The sequence below is a fragment of the Paralichthys olivaceus genome, chromosome 23, assembly GCF_024713975.1.
Source record: "Paralichthys olivaceus isolate ysfri-2021 chromosome 23, ASM2471397v2, whole genome shotgun sequence".
In the NCBI taxonomy this organism is placed as follows: domain Eukaryota; kingdom Metazoa; phylum Chordata; class Actinopteri; order Pleuronectiformes; family Paralichthyidae; genus Paralichthys; species Paralichthys olivaceus.
The window spans coordinates 3,910,529-3,933,969 of NC_091115.1; the positions used below are offsets into that span (position 1 = coordinate 3,910,529).

The following is a 23,441-nucleotide window of genomic DNA, read 5'->3' on the forward strand; positions in this document are numbered from 1 at the left end:
GCAGTATCCACGGAGCAAGCTTTTCTTCTGAGAATATGTTTACATAGATTACACTTATACTGATAGTGTTGCAAATGGAAAGCAAGCCTTGTTTTCAAATTGCTACCTCGAGCAGAAGAACCCCTGTTAATAGTTATTTAAATACTTCCCCATTTAAATAACCATATACGTATCAGGGCTATGCCTGCATGATCTATAACTGACATCCCCTTAGCTTTGTCAATGACATGCAGTCGTAGTTTTGATAAGAGCGAGTGCTGCGGAGGGATTACGTCAAATAAACATCATGCGTTACAACAGAAGAGACGTGGAGTAAATATAAGTGTACAGAGAAAGATGAGGATTTTTGGTAAGGGGGCAGCAGGTAGCTTTTATGCGTTTGTAAAAATGACACGTACAAGCAAAATACACTGTTGAATAAAAAAACTTGAGGCTGTCATGCTTTTAAGAAACCAGACTCCTGCAGGTCCTACAGAGCTGCATGTTGCCATGGTTGCCGGTCACAGCAGATAGAGAGGAATATAATCTTTATATTTTTCTGTGACAATAGGTTTTTTTCTTTTCATCCTCGTCAGTGAAAAAGACAGAGAACTCTGTACTCTCTCTCTCCTCCTCCTCCTCCTCCTCTCGAACGCATCCTCCAATCAGCCTCCACCTAAGATCGCGGCCGGCCAATGGCAGCGCGTCTTCTTGGTGTGCTCGGTAACTAAGGACCGTGGTGACATCGGTTCTCCGCAGACCGTGAACCGCCGCACGAGGATCTTCCTTAGCAACCGTGGACGAACATGAGTTACTACAGCATAAGGTAAAAACAAATCAAATACAACTTTCGTTTCGTTGTGTTCGTCAAACTGCTGCTCGAGAAGCTAACCGGCGGCTCTTCCGGTTTTTTTTGGGTTTGTTTTTGTTTTCCTTCCCCCGAGAAACTTAACTCTCGCCCGCAACTTTCTCCCGAGCCGCCGCTGCGTCCAGGCGGCTAACGCTAGCTGCTTCTAACGGTAATAAGCTAGCTGCTTACAGTCCCACAGCTGGCGGGCGAAAAACAAAAATGACAGCAGCCGTGCGAGGAGCGGGTCCCTCGGTTCGACGATTAGCGGTGGTCCCTGGACACCGAGCTCAGCGAGGCAGCTAACGCCCGTAACACTGCAGCCGTAGTCGGCGTGTGTGTATGTGTGGGGGGGAACTACTGCACATTTGAGGCCACACGATGGAGAAGAAACATTCAGCTGTAACAACAATAAGCTAGCTCAACTAACCACTCTGCTAAATGTACGTGTCCTCAGTCCCATGAGAGTTGAGAAAACGCAACGCCACCGTAAATAATTCTGTACATGTCGATCCATGTTGAGTCACATCTCTTTATTTAACATCTATGGTCTTGTCATTACACATAATGCGTCGAGAGCAATGTCCTTATCTATTCATTGGAATTAGTAGACGTGTAAATACATGTGGTGTTTTATACTGTTTCATATTTTACGCTTTATTCTCTACACTGACTGTTGCACCACCATTTAACAGACTCTTTTAGTCTGATGCACAACTTTTTGTTAGTTATCTTTAAATCTGTATTTATATTTGGCTTCAATACTCTGCCTGGGCTTCTTGTGTCTTTCAATCTCCTCCGCATATTGTATTGTCAGTATCTCCATAAGCACATACTTCCTCACGGTGACAGCTTTGAGGTATCTATCTTTAAATAGACACCTCATCACTGTTTGATATAAATGATTTGCATCACAGGCTGAGGTATAGCAGCTTCTCCAGTTGCTCTCCGTGTAGCTTTGTGTTTGAATGCAGTGAGACGGAAAACACACATGAAAACAACGACATGGTTTGCATGTCGTGTTTGAGCACGTCTGCCTGTAGCCGCTGTCTGTGCTGTGTCAAAGCATTCCTGTACAGTTGTTGGCGTCCACATCATCCAAATGAGCCATAGACCCATAAATGAACTCAGTCAGTAGATGATTTTTTCTTGTCATGTGTTGTTTATTTGAAAGTTACACAGAATGTGTCCCCAGCTTTCCATCTCTTCCCCCAAAACAACCACGGACAGTACATTCATTTTTAAAATTTATAACTTGCCCCATGCTATATAAAGATAGTGGTGCTACTGAAGCCAGAACTAAATGTGAACAGGAGCTGGGGATGGAGCTATGCCCAGAGCTTCATACCTACGGGAATTCTTTTTTAAAAGAATGTCCCTTTTACTTAACTTCAATAGTTGCAGTCACATCTGTCATAGCCAGTGGTATGAAGCTCTTACTGCCAAGACTCCTGTTGTATCCCAATGCCTCAAAGATATTTTTAAAATTGAAAAACTGAAATATTCACTGAGCGGCTCAAGGGGAGAATTGTTTTTGCTTCACGGTTTGGAGCACTTGCCTTGTGTACCTATGTACTTATTCGTTTTTGTTTGGTCTTCCCCTCTCTTTACCTGTTGAGTTTGTATGTAAGGTGCATGATCACTCCCAGCTACTGTCAGCTAGAATGTGATTTAGGTGAGGATGTGCTTCTTGTAATGTTTGGGTGTTAGTAATCTGATTGGGTTGTTACACATCTTTTTGCATGTTTTGTACAAATATGGGGAACGCAAACGTCACCTTTGAGATATATTGTACACTACCCCCACCCTGATTGAATGTAACATTTAGCAGAGGCTAGTATAGTCACACTCAACACAGATTGGCCTCAGCATTGGGCGTCAGTGCTTCCTGCAGCTTTCCTCTGACATATACTCGACAGGTCACACAAACAGGTGTTGGACAAAAAGGGTCCTATATGCTTCTGTGTGTGCACGATGGAAGCTGCACAATTTCAAACACTGGAGCAGAGGTCTGCTTTCATTTTGCAAGGAGATAGAAATCAAAGTAGCTCCCACCTTTTCCTGTTACAGTTGCAGTCTGATTATTTGATTTTATCACACACGTAGAAGTATTCAAAGTTCAAAGTATTGTTTATAACATTATACCGATGATGAAAAGCTATTTTCTTTACAAATGATTTCACAAATCAGTATGTTTCTTGCTTTATCCAGGATTATTCTTGTTAAATTGTCTTTGTAATGAATAAATGCTTATTGGTGCCGCTGTTCTTCAGTTACTTCTTGCAATAGAAAACAAATTTGTAGAGCTACCACCATATTTATGTTTTCCCCAGATGTCTTGCAAGCATTGCGATCTTACCCAAGGAAAAGTTTTGGCCTTGTTACTGTGTCGGTTTAGTAATGTGAGACACAGCCATGGTCTCATTCCTGATCAGCTCACCAGCTGTGATGTACACAGTTTGTGTTAGTTCACAGATGTCTGTCGCAGCTTTTGTAATGATCAGCCTTGAAAGGCAGTTAAATTAGGTATTCTATTATTTACTTCTCATTAATCTCTCACAATTGCGTTAATCTTATTATTCTTGTTAATTTTATTATCATTACTCATTCGTGAAAGTGCGTCAGTGCAAATAACAAGATCTCTTGAAATATTTTCTCCCTTTCAAGTGAACTGGTGACTGTAAGGTCAGAGGGAAGTGTTCTCTGGTTGTCAACAACTGTCAAGAGCTGACACACTGAGTAGAGACAGTTTTCATAACAGCATCACAAGTGTAAAGTTGCAAAGCCCCCTAACATGAGTGTATTTTCAGTGGGAGGCTGATAAAAATGTCTCCTTCTTTCTGTTGCACTGTAATAACACTGCAGGCTTGCTGTGTAGTCTGTCACACATATCAGCTGAAACGTAATGATAACCAACAGATAACAGGTCCATTGCTGTCTGTTACTAACCATAGTGAACACGATTGCATGTTCACGAGTGTTGGATGCTTCATAGAAATTAAGTTTAAACGATAGACTGTATAAACACGGAAGATGCGCCTCCACTTCCTCCCACTATCCAGAAATTAAGTCAAAACCTGCTCCTGAATGCACCAATGTTGTCATTGATGCCAGAGCTGCAGGTTACACACACTCGGCCAATCACCGTCTTTGTATACATGCATTGTCTGCTATCAGCGTCATATTCACAAAAGCATCCATCCATTCAGAGTATATTGTTGAACAAGCTAAGAAAGGCTATGAATAAACCTTCCCATCGCAGGAGTCAGCAAAAGCTCTGTTGCACAATATTTACCCGGGGTTTTGCAGAAATTGTGAGCACAGTTGGAATATGTAGTTGACCAACCAGGGTTTGGCCAAACTGCATGTGGTGTAGGCCTCCCAAAAAGGAATTGGTATGACATTTAAAATCAGCAAGTCATCTTGTATGAACAATGTTTCACCATCCTTATAAATCAGTCAATTAAAAAAATTCTCCTCAAGGTTAGCGGTTGACCTCTGCAGCCTCAAGCATAGTTTGTGGTTGAGTTGTGATTTGCTGTGGTTGTCCCGTGGATTCCAAACACACATGGCCCAGCTGGCCCGAGTAGCACACTCAGTTTCTCATGTGCTGAGAGACTGAAAAATGAAACACTTAAATATTTCAGCCTGTTCAGTTTTTGCTGTATGTTCAGGATGAGGTAGAGTTTTCAGCATCATGTTAAATATCTGCTCTCACCAGAAGAAGACTCCATCTGCCAAACATTTAACGAACAGCAGCTTTCATTTCTTATCTGCCTTAACAAGATAGAGCATCATTGTAGGAGCGGCATGTGTCTCCCTTCTGGTCCCCAAGAGAAATAGTATTATTACCAGCTCTTGTAGCATATTTCCATCATTTGTTTTGAGCTCAATAATTACTCCCTCTGGTGAATGAGTCCCCTGCTCATCATCCATTGACATATATGTCATTATCCCACCGTCTCTCAGGACAAACAAACACAAACACGCTCGTAATTTTCTCTGGGCTTTCTTTCCACCGCTCTTGCAAATAGGCACAGAAAAAAAAAACGATTGGGAGGCTCAGGTCTCCTAGCAACTAGATGAAGTCCCCCACACTGTCTGTTTTTAGACAGGGTAATCTATAGGCATATTATGGGGAATGAAGACTGGAATATTTGACTCACATGCTAACAGACAATACAGAGCGATCTAGTGATGTTAAGAGGAGATTTGGGTTATTTAAAGATTATAAATTTCCACAATTGCATGTATAACTTCTAGGTTCGAGACAGAACAATAAGGAGTGTCTTCCTTTATGAGGAAATGAGCTGCGATGGATTGCTGAGTGTTTCTGAAAGTTATGCAAAGTTGTAAAATACAGGAACTTCAGTGATAGCTGTTAATGTAACAGATATTTTTAGAAATATTTCCAGTCACAGGGAAGATGTCGCTTAATGTCAAACAGTAAGCTACTTTCGACATTTGCCTGAAATGTTCCATAGGGGAACGCAAATGTCAGAGTTAGTTGCTGTGGACATCTTCCAGAACTTTTCCTGCCTGCCCCCCCGCTGCTACCTCTCGATTCATGTTGTCTTGTCGTTTCATATAACTTTGGTGAAGTTGGTAGAACATTCAAACTTCTCTTTATAATGTTGATAAGGCGATACGTCAGCATTTAGGCCTGTCACTTTCATACCTATCCCCAGCTGAATCCCTGTGCATTGCCTGAAGTGTGAAGTCATGGTAACAACAGCTCCAACCCCCTCAACCTCAGTCTGCCTCAACACTAGATGTTACTCCCCTGGGTGGGACACAGCTACTCTTTCGCAGTGACATAATCACAGAGATCTTGGTGCCTGCAGGGCTTACTGCTGGGCACGATTGCACAGTAACTCTGAGCTCCAGTGTGAATGAATATTTTTGTAATAGTGTAGATAGGAGAGAACAGGACTAGAAATTCCTGCAGCCGCATCCATGGACACATTAAAGAATGAGGGATCTCAGCCTGTCTTCAGCCGCTGGTCGTACAGGTAGCTGCACACATGCATGTTTCTGATCTTTGCACTAGAAAATAGCCACTCTGTTGTTGGACTCATTCATCGACAGGACACAACATGTGTGGCTTTAGTCGTCCAAGCTGTATTTCGGGATTGAGAATTGCAGAGCAGCCTCTGCCAGGACGGAGGTTAGAGCCGCTGAATGGTCGACCTGCAGTCAAAGATGTGCCTCTTGTTCATGTTTCCGCCACCATGTCTTTACTTATTCAGAGTATCAGGCTGTGACTGTGTGTGCTGTAACCAGAGTCGAGACAATTTGTGCGTGTGTCTATTCCAAGTTGTTTTTATATGCTGTTGGCTGCTTAAATGGCTCACTCACAACACTTAAAACGTGTAACTAGATGCCAGTGATTTCTAAAACAGCTGAATTTATCTCTGACTGTTAAATGTGTTCTCTTAACATCGTCTCTGTTGAGGCTCCGTGATGTCTGGATGCTACTGTAATGACAGTATCACTACTCTCTCTGTTTTTGGACAAGAACTGTCTGCAAAATTGGTTCCGTACATTTGCCGAAGTTTGCCTTTCACATATGAAGAATGCAGCAGGACAGGGAAACAGATCCTTGCTCCACACCTCTTGAAGCTGCTTCACAGTAAAATCCAGAAGTTTAATAATTTAATAATTGTTGACATTTTATCTTCACAGGGAAAGTGCTGTCATCAGGTTTTGTACCACAGTGTCTGAACAGAGACTTACAGCAAAACCTGCGCTCCCTGACCATATACTATCGTTATAGCTGCAGATGCTTCTAAGTAGTAAACACTTTTCACTGTGTATGTAAACAGCACCTATATGCTCACTCTATTGCAAACAAACAATTTACCGTCCTCTGTGTGAATGCACTAGATACTGTGCCGTCCTTCTTTCATGCATGTCATTTTGGTATCGTTTCTCTTTGTGCTCACTGTGCTCTCAGCCACAGGGAATGAAGCATTTCATCTTATCAGCTCTCATTTAATTCTGTATTCTCGCCAAGTTAGAATTGCCTGTGGCCGAAATTAATTCAACTTTCAAATTTTCTTTTTGAAGTGGCAAAGTGGAAGGCTTTTAATTATAATTGACAACAGACAAATTGGACCATGTTCCAATTATAAGATCACTCTGGTTAATGCTATGCAATTTAAAAAAATATATATCTTTGACATTATTATCTGAAAATAATTCACTGATCAACCAAAGGTGCATTTAAATCATATTAGTCCTGAGTATTTCTATTCAGATGTGCAGCAGAACAAAAATTACACGCCTTGGTACAGCCGCCCCTCCTCTGTCACTCAGTAAATCTTTACAGCACAGTGCTAATGCGTCCACTTACAATGGAGCTGTACTGAACTGGCTGCAGGTTTTTAATCAATGCTGGTGGAGGCGAGCTGTTGACGGAGCCGGAATCTCCATGGTTACCTTGGTCTGACACACAGGGAAGGAACAACAGCAGCGTGTCCTTCTCTTGTCACCCAAGCTGTGACGAACTGATGAAACATTGATCACTCACAGCTGTGATGAGGCACCAAGTGTGTGTGTATCAGGGGAGATTGTCTTGACCCCCAGCAGATTGACGTCTTTATGATAAACTCTGAGGGATCTTGTGTTTTATTTTACCTGACACCTGCTCAACAATTATCCTCTGACTTCATTATGAGTTCGACTTAATATGGTGATAACTGTCCACTACAGTAAATCCTCTACTTGTAATCAATTAACAAATGAATGAGCCCATATAGGAAAATGGATTTGTCGATTTTATTAATATAACTGATTGATCTTGTTAATTTGTGTTACTCTCTTATTTCCAACATGTCTGGTGCTTCTTGCTGCCTTGGTGCCAAATTGCCAAATGTTCCAGACCCTCCAGCTCTGCCAGCTTCTCCTCAAACGCAACTACAAGGTAAACAGCAACACACACTCACACAAAACGCAACTCTTGTTCCAGTTTTGATTCCTCTTTTGGCTGGAAACAAACTTAATGTGCTTCATCTGTCACAACCAAGTATCAGGTCTTTATCTGGTAGAACATCACAACATTCAGACGATGATTGCCTCAGGAGTGAACGGTATCACAGACAAGATTGTGCTGAAGGTAGAAAACATCAGTCAAAAGCTCATAATGTAACATAATATAGAGGCTGTGTCTGCAGTTATTAATCAGACTGTGCTTTGTACCATGGAAACAGTCATTTTAATGGCGCCGCTCAGTGGGAAATCTTAGTAAACATTTTAATCAGAGTTATTTATGCCTCTGCGCGATAGTACGATATTCACATTAGTTTTTGAAAAACAGTTTGTAAGTCTCTCTGGCCTCCCTGTACGAAGTTTCCTGACTTAAAGTCTGAAGCCTCTACAAACCACACCACACGCCATAATGACCGCTCCCCTCTGTGTGCCAATGTCAGCCGTGAGGATCCTCAAAGGAGGATTGACTGGTGATGATATGAGACACTGGTACCAGATGACTAAGGATGGTCAGATAATGACTCAGGCCTGAACAGGGAATTGGGCAACAGATGTTTACAAGGGCTTAGAACCAGAGAGGCTGTTTGTGTGTTGATTTCAGTCTTTAATTATGCAATGTTATACACACATGAACGACAGTGGACTGGACAATGTTCATTAATGGGCATTCATACAAATGTAAATGAGTTTGCTGAAAGGCTAGTTTTCATCAGCTGACCCTGAACAACTCATTTTATTAACTATTAATATTTTGGCTCAAATACATATACTACCCCTTGGACCAGGTACTCAGTTGAAAACACGTCACATATGTGTTTTTAAAAATAAATATTAAAAACAAACTAGGCATTAAAAAACAAACAAAGACAGCGATCGTCAGTGAGGGCAAACATGGATTAGTGTTGTTGTGGTGTAATTGTTTTCAACTTACCTGTGGTTAAAAACTTTCTTTTTATTGGCTGACTTATCTGGCTTACATGTGCGATCCACAGGTTTTAATGTCAAAGGGGCGTTTACACTCACTGGCTCAGTGTTAAGTGTGAATTGATTAAAAATGAATGTGTGACAGTAGAAAGAGCTCATCAACAGCTTCCACTGACATACACGTGTGTTTGTCACCCAAATGTCTTACCTCCTCCGGTCCTCAGCCCTTGATTATGTTCAGCGTTGTGCTGTGGCCTCAATTAGAGTGGAGCGGGCTTATTAAAGCACTCGTGTACGCCTTGGTTTAAATGAGTTTCCGGCCCTTGACACCTTTTGGCATTCACCTACTTTCCTCCAGAGATGAGCTGTGATGTGTTACGTCAGCTAGCATCAGGCTTGAGATCCTTAAGTAGCGAGTGTGTCATGACCTACACATCAGACCTTTGGAAATGATGCGAGAGTGACTCAGAGACACGGAGGAATGAGTCAAAGATTTGATTAGCTTATAATGAGGGAGATAACACTTCTCTTCCTATATACCCTTAATCCCCTTCTATTAAAAAATCATTCTCGCCAAGCAGAACATGTAATATTTAAAGATTTACTCGACTGGAAAAGATGAAAGATATGAGAAATGGAGTCTGTGAGCTGCACATTAAATCAGCCGATGTGACCGACTTGAGTGTGCACACAGAGAAAGACAGTAGAGATATACTGTAGGTCTCTGACTCAGACGCTGACAGTACAGACTCCTGCTGTTGCCCTTTTCTCTCCTCCATGTAGCTAAGCAACATGGACCCGGTCCCTTCAGATAGGTGTCCAGGGTAAACGCCCAGAGGACCCGGAGTGCAAGGCATTCTCTCAGCTGGAGCTTTGTCCTTCTTTTTCTTCCTTGTACAAACTCGCTTTCTTCCGTTTTATCTCTATGAGTGAGCTGTGCCACGTTTCAGCTACAGTCTCAGAAGGTCATTATGTTTTTCCTGTCATTTTATGGTAAGTTTAAGTCCATATATAGTGTCACCTTTATCCTTTTAAAACTGCTGTGATGAAAATGCTTTAACGCCTTAAATAGTTTATTAGAGCTCATTAAAAGTCATACACGATAAAAGGCCTTTTGAAGTAAATTACTTTTACTTTATTAATGCAACAGCAGTCATACCCTCTGCTGGTTTGAGCAAAGATATCAAAATGAACTATGTGAAATCTCTAGTTCCTTATGATATTTCTCCTTCTCTCTGCAGCGGCATCGAAGATGACAGCGCCAGTCTTATGCAGCAGAAGCTTGAAAAACAGGTAGGAAGATTATTGTTGTTTGCTTCTTCTTTTCTTTTTTCTACAGAAGGTGTCTCCAGACTGGTGTAGATCACAGATGTTTTCAGTACGCACACTAAGATAATGTTTTAGTTTGAGGGCAAACCTCTGCCTTACATGTGGGCTCCAGCTAAGATTTTGCGTAATACTGGTAATTGAAAGGGCGGAGAAAGCCTTGTGTTCTGCTCGTTTTGTCACCAAGGGGTGCCAGCTGTTGGCAGGAGCCGATTCAACATCATGCAGCGACGTGCAGTTTACTGATTAGTGTTTTCACCTGCGCAATCACTTGGAATTTTAATGCTCATACTGACTCCTTAACCTGAACTGCTCCCTGTTGTCGCTCATTACAAACGTACAAAGTGCTTAACAACATACATGGAAATGAAACAAGACAAAACACAGATAAAGAAGATTGAATAAAAGAAAAACAAACATCCATTATAACCAGTTAAATCATCTTAGATTTTGGCTTTTGGAGCAAAGGGAGACAGCAGCTCTCTAATATAACTGGTGCCCAGACCGTGCTGAGCTGTAAAAGTTATCAAACGAATTTTAAAATCAATCCGTAATTGAACTGGCTTGCAAGGAACGGAAGCGAAGGATTGGGGAGAAATGTTCCCTTTATGCTTGTTGCAGCAGCTGAAGCAGAGACGCTGAAGATTGACTGGTACATGACAAGATGTAGCCTTTCCTCTGCCACACATTTGTTCTCCTTTCATCCGTTTTTTCTTCCTGACGCTTTATCCCCAAACGTCGCTGTAGAGCGGCGGCGTTGCACTTTGATTTGAGCTTGAAGCCGCGCTTCGCTATCTCAAACGTCAGGCGGAAAGAAACAGGAGAGCCAGACTGGTGAGTTCAAAGTAAGGAGGATTTAGTGCGGGCGCCTTTGTGTGTGTGTGTGTGTTTGTGTGTGTGTGTGTGTGTGCTGCAGCCCAAACAGCCTCACTTGAGTCTTTTGTCCTTACATAACTCATGAGGACAAACACACTTGTGCCCAGAGGGGAGATCAAATGAAAGTTGTGGTAGATATGAAAAATATAATAATCGGGAACATTTTTTAGATATGCTTGAACTCGGCATTTTAGCATTTTCCACCTTGTTTCAAAGAGTCAAATGAAAATCATTCAGAAATTAAATTCAGGGTGATTGTGACTGAGCGTATCTCACTCCGAGCACGCTTCACAGCCTCCCTCCCTCCTTCTCTCTGTCTCTCTCCTTCTGGTGTGCTAATGACCACTGATTCAGTCAGCAACAGCAACGCGTATACACACACACAAACACACAAACATACACATACACACACACTCCAGCGCTCAGTGTTTGGATGAGAGACAGAGCGTTTTTTTTCCAGAGGAGGCTGTTGGTTTATTGATCCTCCAGCTCAGCCCCAGAGAAGGAATGAGCGACAGGAAGAGAAAGTCATGCTCAGGAGAAACACTGCTGTTTGGACTTAGCTGTGTCTGACCTCAAGACCAACAGGACCTGTGATGTTATTTCTGTAGAGAAACTTTGCCCCACGCTTGTTCAGGATGTCAATGGAACGGGTTTGTAACTTCTGACATTTTCATTTTTCGTCTGTCTCGATATAAGATTGCGTATCGTTCCAGTAATATCCTACAAAGCAACTTGTACTTCAACTTTTCTGTGTATGATGTGCGTGCCCTCATTGTTTCTTCTCCTCCATATATAATTTGTTATCAGATTGTTTGAAAGGGCACACATGATTATACAGTATGTTTTATGTCGCCGTCTCTTTTCTCATGTTTTGTCAGACAAAGGAAGGACTCACATCCTGGTCTGAGTCTTTACACAAGAAGGGAATCTTACAATAGATGGCTTAAAATAGTTCACTGTGGAGGAAGACAGAACACACTGGTCAAACTTTGATTGTGTGCAGAATAAGTTCAGTGTAGGGCTCCGATTGTTTTGTGAAGATTGTGATTCTAAATTCTTCTCTATACTTTTTAAACAGTGCACAATACATAAGCATTATATCAGATATGTTGGACTTTTGTTATATTGCTACCGACGACAATTATTGATATTGTTTTATCACTCAACCCTAGTTTATTTTTATATGAATAAACTTGTTGTGGTTTCACTTAACTCTGTAGTCATTATCTTCCCCCAGCTGAATCTAAAATGATTTTAAAATTAAAAATGTTTAAATACACAATGGACACAAAAAGATCTGCAAAGAAATCAGGAACTCATGACGTTCACCACTAGCTTTTTTTCCAGATTTATAAGCTTCCTGAAATTTGGCCCTAGTTATGATAATCCTACTTTATGTTTTATTCATCCTGCGTCTTTTGAAGTGATGAATGTACGTCTGGATTGTAACGCTCCGACACTTATCATGAGCTTGTACATTAAATAACTATTTTACACATTTGCACATTTTCTTTCTTACCTTTTCTGTATCTCATTTTCCCATCTGCCCTCTATCTCTTTAAAACAGACACACTTCTCCACAAGTGTGATCATATTAAATGAGGATTTTCACAGATGAGTTGTAACCGTGCTGTGATGTTGCTGTGGTCGTACAGAGGGGAGGGAACAATGAGACAGACCCTGAGCTCTGGCACAATGACCGCTGAGTTATGAAAGCTTTTTAGTCCCGACAAATATGAGACAAGGCCTCCCGGTGTCTTCCAGCTCACTAAACAGCATCACCAAACAGGACTCATCGTTGTGCCTTTGACACGCCAATTAATGCGCTTGCGTAATCCATCGGCTGCTCTGACCGCAGAGGCCGGAGTGCAGGGTTGAGCGGATACAACATCAAGTCATTATACGCATATTACAGGAGTCAAAGGAACATGTCAATTCTGTTTAGTCATTAAGCAGTTAAGGAAGAGGGAGAAATCTTGTCACAATTTGAAGATCCTGAAACCAAATCTTCATGTGATGGACAAGGTCATGTATGCAGTAAACAAAGCTAATGCCATAGCATCCATTACTTTGGTCTTACTTACTCTTAAGAGGTATTTGACTTACCTCGTGATAGTTTGGTTTGGAGCACTGCTTTATTTCCATATCAGATGAATTAACAGCTAAAGAAGCTTTTTGTTTTACATTGAAACCTCCCTGGGTTTAAATGAAACTTTAAGTAAGTAAATCAAATGTGCATATAAAAACAACACAGCCATTATGAACAGAGTATGTGCATGTAAGAACAATACAAACACGTAAACAAATCTAATGTTAGATGTTTTCAACATGCTCAACAAGTGAAGCGAAGCCGGAACAGAGGAGCGAAGGTTGACGTCTCATTTCGTCAAGTGGAGACGTCTCATATCATCACACGCGATTTGGAGCAGTTCATGCTGTTACAATACCAACAACAGAAATCACGGTTATTAAAGATCAAAACTGCAGCAGAACGTGAAACCGGTCACCATTTCCTCCCAGTCACATTTCTATAGTTTCACGCCACTTCTATTCCCCCGTTTGGTCAACAGAGGGCACTGTTGGAACAGAAGCAGCGGAGGAAGCGTCAAGAACCACTCATGGTCCAGCCCAACACGGAGGCCTGGCCCCGGCGCTCCAGGACACGGCGCGGGGAGGAGCAGGCGCCACTAGTGGAGTTTCAACCCAGCATCATAAACGATGTCATCATGGACGGTGAGGGGAAACAACTCGTCATCAAACATCCTGCCCATGCTGTTTCTTTAATGTTGCACAAAACTCAACAACAGATGAAGGATATTTTTTTATTATTTTGTCTTAAAAAAAAAATTAGCTGCTGTTTGCACATAGAGGAGAGCCACATTTAATTTCTACGCTACATAACGTTAACTCTTCAGCTGTGTCGTGTTCACTGTCTTCAGTGTGGAGCGTTCTGTTTGAGGATTAAAACACTCCATCCGTTTTATACCACGGAGGAGGAAATCTTTGCCTGCCAGTGTAGGATGATCACAGACTTCCAGATTACTTAGAAGCGTTAGTTTATGTGATCAAGCAGCAACAATATTCTGGTGACTGCTGCTCCGCTTCACAGTGCGATGTAGAAAATACATTAAAGGCAACGCTGTGTCGTACAACATGATGAAAACAAGTTTTTCGTGGCTGAGATTACTGTATTCACTGCAGTTTGGAAGTTTGGACAACACTGATATTTAGATAATGCTATCTAGATAATCGTAGTTGATATCCAGACATTCAAGATCTTAACATGTAATTTGTGTATTCTCTTAAATCAGTTTGAATAAAACATTGAATCTGAAGCCAGAACATTAACAACTAAGGCAACATCCAATTGACTTAAAGCTGTTTTTTCTCTCAGTAGGTATTGATGGCCCAGCAGCCTTCATGGGCTCAGAAGCCCCTGATCTGGGAACGAAAATCCAGATCCTCTCTGCGAGCCAATCCCAGACCAAGTCCCAAACCCAGTCTCAGCCTCAATCCAAGTCTGAGCCTCAGTTCCAGCTTCAATCCCAGCCTCATTCCCCTGCTTCTGAGGAGCCCGAGAGAGACAGAGACACCGAGACGCTGCTCGAGCCCAAGACGGATATCCACGAGTTACTGCAGAAACAAGGTGAGTCCTGACGGAGACGAGTCCCTCAGCTTTTGACAAAGCTTTAGACTATACGAGATAGATATCAACAATATTAGAAAAAAAGTTGTTTCATTCTGGCTTGTGGAAGAAAGTATACTATTGGAGAGCAGAGACTCAAAATCAACAAAACTGTGGAAGATTTTTATACAACCTCGATGATTCTTAGTCTTAGGCTCCATGTTTGTGATTGGCAAATGCTGTGTTTTGTCAGATGCCGCCAAGATGCGTCCCAGCAAAAGTTGAATCCGATTCAAGTTGTTCGCAGCATGGTGCTGAGCTGCTTTGTTGTCTCATTCCCAGTTTTAGTAAACAATGTTTGACAGTGCAACACAGGCTCAGTGTGACATGAGGTGGAAAAAGTGAGGCTCAAATATAAACAAACACCGAAGAGAGGAGAGACGAGAGAAAGTTATTCAGATCAGGACGAGCAGTCGTCTTAATGAGTGTGTGTGGTGTGAATCCATTCTTAGTTAATGTGATCACAGATCAGTAGATCACACTCTGAAGCTTCTCCTGCTGCGGCGTGGAACAGAGATGCAGACGTTGGTGTGATTGACGGTGACGCAGTGAGAAATGGGTCATTTAATAATAGGGCAGAGCATTGTTCACACTGCAGTCTACAGCATTACTACAGCTCCTGCCAGCCACACTCACACCGCCAGCTGGCAGGGCTTTCCATGGAAGGTGTCTTCAAATCTAGACCAGAGTGGGTTGTGGGTTTTTTAATCCACTTGCCACTGTAGACAAATAAAGTTTGTCTGGAACATCCTGACTTTCATTCCACGAGAATCAATATGAGCCTTTTACATTTTAGAAAAATAAAATGTTGCTTATCTTATTTCGAGTTCTGTATATTCTATATATTTGGTTATAATATTTTGTTCAAAGTGAATCGTCTTCTGAGCTTCAGTGTGACGACGCCTCAGTAGATGATGTCATTGTCCTTCTCATTAATGGAAGAGCTCATAGTTAATGTCAGCCCTGTTAAACACAGGAACATGTCCTCTTCCATCAGGTATTTATAGCGTCCTGTCTTTACTTATTATCCCAACGCCTGAGGACATGGAGGAAATATGTGATGGCTCATTCAGTCAAAGTCGGTATTTTTGTCCATGAAGTTAAAATTTAAATATTCTGCCATGTGCTCATTTTTTATGTGCATGTGTTGTCATTATATCTGGTTTTGTTCAGCAGGTTGTCGGTTGGAGCGTTGTGAGTCCGCTCTGACATTTCCACATGGCTGATTTCATAAGCCACTGGCTCACACAACTTTGTTTGGTATTTTAATTGGAGCCCTGTAGTCACTGTTAGAGAGTCTCCATCTGTATTTATAATGACTCGCTCTTTGTCTCAGGGAGAGAGGCACAACTATGGTTCAGTGACATCATGTTTGGCAGTTGCATTATTCGCCTTCATTTAAATCTGCTGAGTTTTTAACATACTCTAGATTTTATTATCATTTCTGGTCAAGCGTTCTATTCACACGTTTCATTTAATCACAAACGTTAACACATCGTAAACAGTTTCCCCTGCTTACCGAGATGTTTCCTGTGTGACGGCACATTCAGCCATCTAGCTGCAGCCAAGAGCCGCGTCCCGTCTGATAAATCCAATTATCAGCGAAGAGACAGATTTCTCAAGCAGTCTAGATTGGCTGCAGTCATTCTTACATCTACACGACTGTGACCGCACTGAGCCGTCTCTGTGGAAAACACGTGACCCCACTGAGGGACGTCGGCCTTCATCTCTCAACATTAAACTCAGAAACTGACTAATAAAAAGATTCATCGACTGTGACAGGTACAGAGTGCACTTGTAAAATGTTGGTTGGATGAGCAGAGCGTAACTGAATTATCATCTTGTTCTGTTTGATTAAAACATATTTGGAGATGACTCTTTTCTTTCATTTTCTTCTTTTGCTGCTTCACATTTGAAGTCAGTCTCCTCCATGTGAAAGAAAAACCAAAGCAAATAAAACCAAAACAATATATATATAAAATAAATTAAGAAAACATGCAATTGTTTTATGTAAAATATAAATATAAACATGCACATATAGTTTATTCTGTAAAATGTCTGTGAAAAGATCACTTCTATACACAAGGGAGTGAGTACAACAATATAATGCGTTAGTCTTTGCTTCAACTGTTGCTTAAATATCCGCATCAGCATCAGTTCTTGAGAAATGTATGTTTAAAATACACTTCTGACCCGAAAGTAAAGAAACACTCTGGGAAGAAATAAAACCAAGTCTTTCAGTTTCTTCTGTAGTTTGGGGTTTGAATCTCTGGGACTCATTTTCCTTCTTCTGTGTTGTGTGAATTAACATCACAGCAGGAAAATAATGAATACTTTCAAACCTCTCTGTGTCCTCTTCCTCACCAGGCCTCTGCGGCAGCATGAACTTCGACGAATCCAGTGAAAACGAGGATGATATGGAGGAAGAACGGACACGTTCACTGTCTCCTCATGCAGAATCCACCAGGCCTGAGTCTGCTGCCAGCGGCAAGGACGTTTCAGTGAGTCACCAACGAGCCTCGGATGTAGACCACACAATCCCAATCCCAGCCAAATGACTCAAATGTCCATGTGTCCCTCTACCCAGGAGGTTGTGACCCCAGGGTCCCCCACACCAGACAGCTCGCTAATCGACGTGGCGAATCTCGAGGAGTTCGTCCTCCGTCCAGCTCCACGTGGCATCACGGTGAAATGTCGAATCACCCGGGACAAGAAGGGCATGGACCGCGGCCTCTACCCCACCTACTTCATGCACATGGAGAGAGAGGACGGCAAGAAGGTGAGTGAGGACCGTGTTATTGTGAGATAGAATTTTATCTCTAGTGGAGTTTTTGTAGAGACGTTTATCTGATCAGAGTGAATTCTCCTCTTTTTCCAGGTGTTTCTGTTGGCAGGCAGGAAGAGGAAGAAGAGTAAGACGTCCAACTACCTTATTTCAGTGGACGCCACGGACCTGTCTCGTGAGGGAGAGAGCTTCATCGGTAAACTGAGGTAAAACCACAACCTCCTCTTAGATTTGCCTGCTTGTCAATAGCAAACCATACATTGGGCATGAGGTGTAAACAGGAAGCGGATTGTTTACTCTGCAGTTTTCTGTGAGGACGTAGCCTCAGGTACAGCTCTGTGCTGTGATTGGGTTTAACTGGGTACAAAGTATAAATTTGAACCTCTGTGCTTTCGTGTTTCACAGTGTTTTTTGTTTCTGCCAGTGCGCGTGAAGCAAAAATAAAAAATGCTGCCAGCAGAAGAATAATGTGAAATGTTATGAACATTCCAACATCAACGTGTTTTCTTACAGGTCCAACCTCATGGGCACCAAATTCACCGTGTACGACAACGGCACCAATCCCTGCAAAAACCCCGGGGCTCTGCTGGAAGAGAGTAACACGAGACAGGAACTGGCCGCCATCTGCTACGTGAGTGAAAGACGAGCAACGCTCAGTGTGTCTCCTGTTCATTCATTACATGAAGCCAACCTCTCCGTACCGTTTGGCAGGAAACCAACGTGCTGGGATTCAAAGGACCACGTAAGATGACTGTCATCATCCCGGGCATGAACATGAACTTTGAGAGAGTCCCTGTGAGACCTCAAAGTGTAAGTGTGACGGTTCTGTAAGATCCTCAGAACATTATCATACTATTATTTTGCACAAACCTGTTGTTCAGCTGTTAGAATGAATGTATTTGTGTGACAGGAGCAGGAGAGCCTCCTCAGCAGGTGCCACAATCACACCCTGGACAACCTGATAGAGCTGCACAACAAGGCTCCGGTGTGGAACGACGACACACAGTCGTACGTGCTCAACTTCCACGGCCGCGTCACTCAAGCTTCAGTGAAAAACTTTCAAATAGTTCACGACAACGACCGTGAGTACACGTCCGTCACCATTATTGTTGTCAGGAGGATTACACAAAAACTATTCAATGTAAATGTTCAGGGAACCAGAATCTATGAGTGAGTTCAATTTGGTGTTTTAAATTTAAATAATAATTGCATACTTGTTGCATATTTAATCGAGTCTGTTTCCTCTCAAACCAGCCGACTACATCGTCATGCAGTTTGGCCGAGTGGCTGAAGACATCTTCACTCTGGACTACAACTATCCCATGTGCGCCCTTCAAGCCTTCGCCATCGGCCTGTCGAGCTTTGACAGCAAGTTGGCCTGCGAATGAGCCGCCGGCTTTTACTCGCACGCACAACCTCTGCTGTCCGTCCTCAGATCTCCTCTCGGGAGAGGTCGACGGCAGCACCGCTGTCACGTGGTCGTCATCGGGACTCACACGGATGAAAAAGAAAAAACAGTGATGAGACTGAAAAGAAGACGTTTGTCACAGGTGTTGGTGAATCCAACAACTCTCCTGGTTCCTGTTTGAGTTTTTTGTTCCATTTTTAGTTTGTTTCATGATCAGTTTTTACCCGTTGTGTACTGTAAATGTGTACAAATACACGCGTGTACAAAGCGAAAGGGAAATACACACTGTGCTGGAGACAGGAGCTCTGACCCTGTTTGAGGACATGCGTATTCATCGTCTTTTGTGTCACCTTGACATTTCGTTTCAGTCACTGTAGATGTCAACACTCGTCTGGCGCCACCTGCTGGTCAAACTTTATATCTGTCAGTAATAAGTTGCTTTTCATCATTTTCCTCTTTGGTGTGAAATGACTCTAGTTTGGTTTTAATCCTGTTCACACAGGGCTGTATGATTTCAGTAGCCTTCAATTATAGCTCAGTTTAACCTCCTCTCTTTGTGTCGTCATCCCTCTGATTTGTTCTCGTGTGGAAGGTGCATTATTCAGGACAGACCTGTTTTTTGAAAGTGTCATTTTTTTATCCTGTGACTTTGTTACTTACTTTTTCCTTTTGTCTTTAAGATAATTTGTATGATGGTAAAAAAACAACAACAAAAAAACAAACGCAGAATTGCACATTTTAAGAAAAGATATACATATTGTATATAAAAGACAATGTAATATGACGGATTTAAGTTAATCGCTGATAGATCATATATTCATGGCTACACAGAAAGAATTTACCCAGGATCACTTTAAAACTTCATCCACAGTCGACTGAAGATTAAAGTGATGTTTTATTGAGTTGAGATGAAGTCGGAGGCCGTTTATTTAAAGTCCAGATCTCGTCTGTTTCAACGTTCATCTCTCTCTTTTGAATTATGAGGGAAAATAAAAGGGACGGTTTAGTTTATGAGGCTTTACTTTGTCATTGATCATCACTAATACTGAACTGTATATTACGCACAGTTACTTTTTATTTGGTTTCATCTGGATCCTTAAACGAAAAAGTCTCGAGCGGGGTCTTCTGCTGAAGATACTCTTCAGGGAGCGCAACTCGCAAACTCACATATATCTGGTTTTAAAGGAATTAATGTTGCAGATATTTTCAAAATATCTGTGCCAGCGGTTTATAGAAAATCATGTTTTATACCTAAAAATGTTGGTTTGAAGACAGAATCAAGATTTATAGAAGCTATTTTCAAACACTTTTACAATAAGAGACTCCATTTGACACTAACACTATCAGGTATATGTTTGTATTTTAACAGATGACAATATGACGCTAAAACTTCTCGATCAAGTAAACACAGTGAGACGTGAATGTATCCGGTGAACTGTTTATTTTCCTAAATGGAACAGTTGTCAATTTGATTTCAGAACATCTTTATGGAGAAAAAACAAAAGTGCTTATTTAAATCAACGTAAAAAAAAAAAAGTTTAAATAACCAAAATAAAAGACATTTTGAAAAAATAAAGTGCTTGACATGTTTTGTTTTGGAATGAATTTTAACATTTGAGCTCATGTGTCTTTCAGGTAGAACTTCATTGCACGTATTCTCTGTTTTGACATTTTTACGAGAGCAAACTGAACCTTTGCTGCAACTGCACCAAGTCATCGTACGACGGAACGCCTGTAACGCTTGAACACACTTTTCCTTTTGCTCCTCAAATATTGATCTCTCTGGGGAGGTCTTTGTACTTGATCAGGTAGTATGGGTAGCACTGGCAGCTGTCAAACACTACGAACATGGTGGGGTTGTCCATGTTGTCCACGCAGGTGTCGTAGAGGAGGTGCTTCGTCGTGGGGCAGAGCGGCGGAGGGCGACGGTAGTTGCTCCTCCCTTCGCTCGCCTTCCCCACCAGCACTTTGGCCAGGAACATGTGGCGGACCTCGTCGTGCCCCACCCTGGACGAATAAGCGTTGGACAAGGAGGCGGCGATGGCAAAGTAGGAGCCGAGACCGTAGGACGTCCCGTTGACGCCGGCCACGCGGGGGTCGAAGTTGTTGTGGCAGATGTCTGCGGCGGCCTCTCTGGTTGTGCCGTGGAAGAGGTGTCTCTCCAGAGGATCTTTGGACGTGTGCTGCTTCTGCATGTGCGACTTGTGCCTGCAACGACAACGCTGTTTTCAGACGGGGACTGAGGCGCGGACACTTTCCACAGTTCTTGTCTAAAAACTCATATTTCATTTTTCCGTGCAACTGTTGAATTTACCTTTGGTACTTGTCCCAGTGCAGGAGGTTCTGGACCTGATGGATGCTGATGACGTCCACCTTGGTCTCAGACAGGCTCTGGTAAAAGAAGTTGCGGACCCTGCTGTGGGCCTGCGTCCCCGCCGGGACATCTACCACGTTGCACTCCTCCTCTGGGGTTGGACACCACACCGGAGGATACCAGGAGCTGAACTCCTCCAGAGGGTCCACGCTGAAGTGAGCCCCTGGCGGATCGCCATCAGGCCTGGTGGGCTCGGTCTGGATTCCAGTCCTGGTGTTTGGGAAGAGGAGAGAAAGGATGTTAACGTGACGGAACTTTGAGTTGATTATCAGTAAGTATCATGATTTCATCGTAGACTGAGGGTTTGAGTGTGAGCTCTGTTTTCCAGCTCTATGGGCTGAGAAGTCAGAATAAAGATCCAGGATATTAACTGCAGGAAAGGCTGCATGGCCTCCGGGCGGCGGTACTTTGGCCGGCAGCGAACTTCTCTCTGGAACCCGGTGGAGACGTTGGTCTGGGTCATGGTGGTGAAGTCCAGCTTGTACTCCTGCAGGCCGATGAGGAAGGAACACTCGGGCACCTTCTCACCCATCTTCTTCAGCAGCAGCACGGACACGTTCTGCAGGGAGAGGAACCAATCAGCGAACAGGACGCCGCTGAGAAAAACATGTACAGTAAAAGAAGAACATTAACCTTCTTGTATTCTTCCCAGCTGCTGTTGTTCCACCAGTAGATCTTCCATTTGCTGGGGAAGTACGGGTTCCTGTCGGAGTTGGTGAGTCGTCTCACTCTGTTGTACTTCGACAGGTCGTCCAGCTCCATCGATTCAAAGTTCAACGTGTAGCTCACGTGTCTACAGGGTTAAAGGGAGAAGCAGAAGATTTCAATTCACACCTTGCAGCTGTTGTTTTTGACTCAGGCCGCTCTGACTCACCCGTCCCTGATCGATACCACCTCCTGGGCGGCGTCGCAGTAGATCCGCTCCAGCAGGACCTGAGAGCGAAGCGAGATGCTGACCCACAGCTTGGTGAGCGTGCAAAACAGCTGCCAGTGGTAGGGGAAGGGCGTGTGGTGCTTCCTGCACCTCCTCCCCGCGAGACACATTCCTAATAGGAACCTGTCGCAGATGTCCACGTCAGAGGAGGTCCTGGTGTGGAAAGGAAAGGGGACAAGGGCTTGGGAAGGGGCTGGCGGCTTGGTTGGTGCAGGAGGTGGGGTCTGGACGACAGGTAGGGCCCATTTGCTGGTCCTGGCGCTGGGCTGATGGGTCGGCTGGCGTTGGGCGATGATGAGCGGCAGCGGGACGATGAGGGAGGTAGTCGGCTTCGTAGGATCTTTCTGTGGTTGGCATGGCGATACCTGGATGCCGGTTTGAGAGAAGGCGAGCTGGACACCGGGGTGGCTTAGGGAGGCGTCCTGTTGCTGAGCAACCGACTGGATGAACACCTGAGGCTGCTGGGTCACAGAGGAAAACGCGGAGGCGCTCTCACTCCTGATGGAGGCGGCATCCTTACCACGCCTGGAGGTCGCCGGGGTCAAGTGAATCCCGACGCTGTAGGCGTTGACGCTCCAGGCGACGTCGACGCTCTGGGATCTCAGGGCATCCCACAAGGGGAGGCTGACGTTGGTGTCGGGGGGGATCTCCACCAGGAGGAGGGACGGGTGAGGGAGGGTGACCTTGGACGATTTGGCTCGATTTAACTCGAGAACATCGGCTGACATGTTTCTCTTCAGTCCTTGGCTGGATGAGACGTTGGCCATCTTGAATTTCCTTTATCACTTTTTTAAATTAAAAAGAACGCGGAGTTAAAATCAACATAACAACATGTGAGACTCGTTTAACCAGATTATAGATATATTCAAAACAGTAAAGAACTAAGCTGATGCTATTTGAAGGGAATGATAAACATATTAATTTAAATGTCTCTGAATATTTAAGTGCATATTAGCATCCACTGGAAAACCATGATTTCACTGAGCCTCTGAACCTCCAGTAAACAACATGAACTTTTAAACACGTGTTTAAAACACAGTTATACGTCTTTTATGAGCCACATGCTCTGTTAGCACAGCAGCTAATGAGGCGAGGTAACAACTGATCAACAGGAGAAACTGATGGAAACTGAAGAACTTTACCTGGAGTCGTGTTCAGGCTGCAGCTGCTCAGTTCAACCTCAGAGAAACAAAGTGATTCACACGTGAACTGAACTTTAACTCGTGTTGAAGTGATTTCAATAAAGAGGAGGAGGAGGAGGCAGGAAGCAGAATGGGAGGAAGGAAGGAAGGGAGGAAGGAAGGAGTGAA

At 43.1% G+C, this 23,441-nt stretch overlaps 2 protein-coding genes across 10 annotated transcripts; one reads left to right on the forward strand and one right to left on the reverse strand.

The window, feature by feature from the left end:
* Window positions 1-13: 13 nt before the first annotated feature.
* On the forward strand, window positions 14-20,399 carry tulp3 (TUB like protein 3). Of its 9 annotated transcripts, none has more exons than XM_069519348.1 (12): window positions 14-805; window positions 7,710-7,751; window positions 9,982-10,033; window positions 13,516-13,678; window positions 14,340-14,591; window positions 16,998-17,131; window positions 17,218-17,409; window positions 17,509-17,621; window positions 17,929-18,046; window positions 18,127-18,225; window positions 18,326-18,497; window positions 18,670-19,372. In XM_069519348.1, the coding sequence occupies exons 1-12, from the start codon at window positions 786-788 to the stop codon at window positions 18,801-18,803; spliced, it is 1,491 nt and encodes a 496-aa protein (XP_069375449.1). In that variant the 5' UTR covers window positions 14-785; the 3' UTR covers window positions 18,804-19,372. The 9 variants fall into 9 exon arrangements, with proteins under 9 accessions (XP_069375449.1, XP_069375450.1, XP_069375447.1 ...); XM_069519349.1 differs by having other exon boundaries at window positions 14,343-14,591; XM_069519346.1 differs by lacking the exon at window positions 14-805 and adding an exon at window positions 5,658-5,838 and having other exon boundaries at window positions 18,670-20,399.
* LOC109646351 (protein mono-ADP-ribosyltransferase TIPARP-like) lies at window positions 20,246-23,417 on the reverse strand. Its single transcript, XM_020112088.2, has 6 exons — window positions 23,274-23,417; window positions 22,072-22,916; window positions 21,831-21,990; window positions 21,569-21,756; window positions 21,138-21,407; window positions 20,246-21,031 (listed from the first exon to the last, which is right to left on the reverse strand). The coding sequence occupies exons 2-6, from the start codon at window positions 22,896-22,898 to the stop codon at window positions 20,590-20,592; spliced, it is 1,887 nt and encodes a 628-aa protein (XP_019967647.2). The 5' UTR covers window positions 22,899-22,916; window positions 23,274-23,417; the 3' UTR covers window positions 20,246-20,589.
* Between the last annotated feature and the right edge of the window lie 24 nt (window positions 23,418-23,441).

Coding starts and splice junctions, on each gene's coding strand:
- tulp3 (XM_069519346.1), top strand. CDS start 5,783: ATGGACACATTAAAGAATGAGGGATCTCAGCCTGTCTTCAGCCGCTGG. Junction 5,839..7,709: donor TTCAGCCGCTGGTCGTACAG/GTAGCTGCACAC, acceptor CAAATGTTCCAG/ACCCTCCAGCTCTGCCAGCT. Junction 14,592..16,997: donor CGAGTTACTGCAGAAACAAG/GTGAGTCCTGAC, acceptor CTTCCTCACCAG/GCCTCTGCGGCAGCATGAAC.
- LOC109646351 (XM_020112088.2), bottom strand. CDS start 22,898: ATGGCCAACGTCTCATCCAGCCAAGGACTGAAGAGAAACATGTCAGCC. Junction 21,991..22,071: donor GTGGTATCGATCAGGGACGG/GTGAGTCAGAGC, acceptor TTAACCCTGTAG/ACACGTGAGCTACACGTTGA. Junction 21,757..21,830: donor GCTGGGAAGAATACAAGAAG/GTTAATGTTCTT, acceptor CTCTCCCTGCAG/AACGTGTCCGTGCTGCTGCT.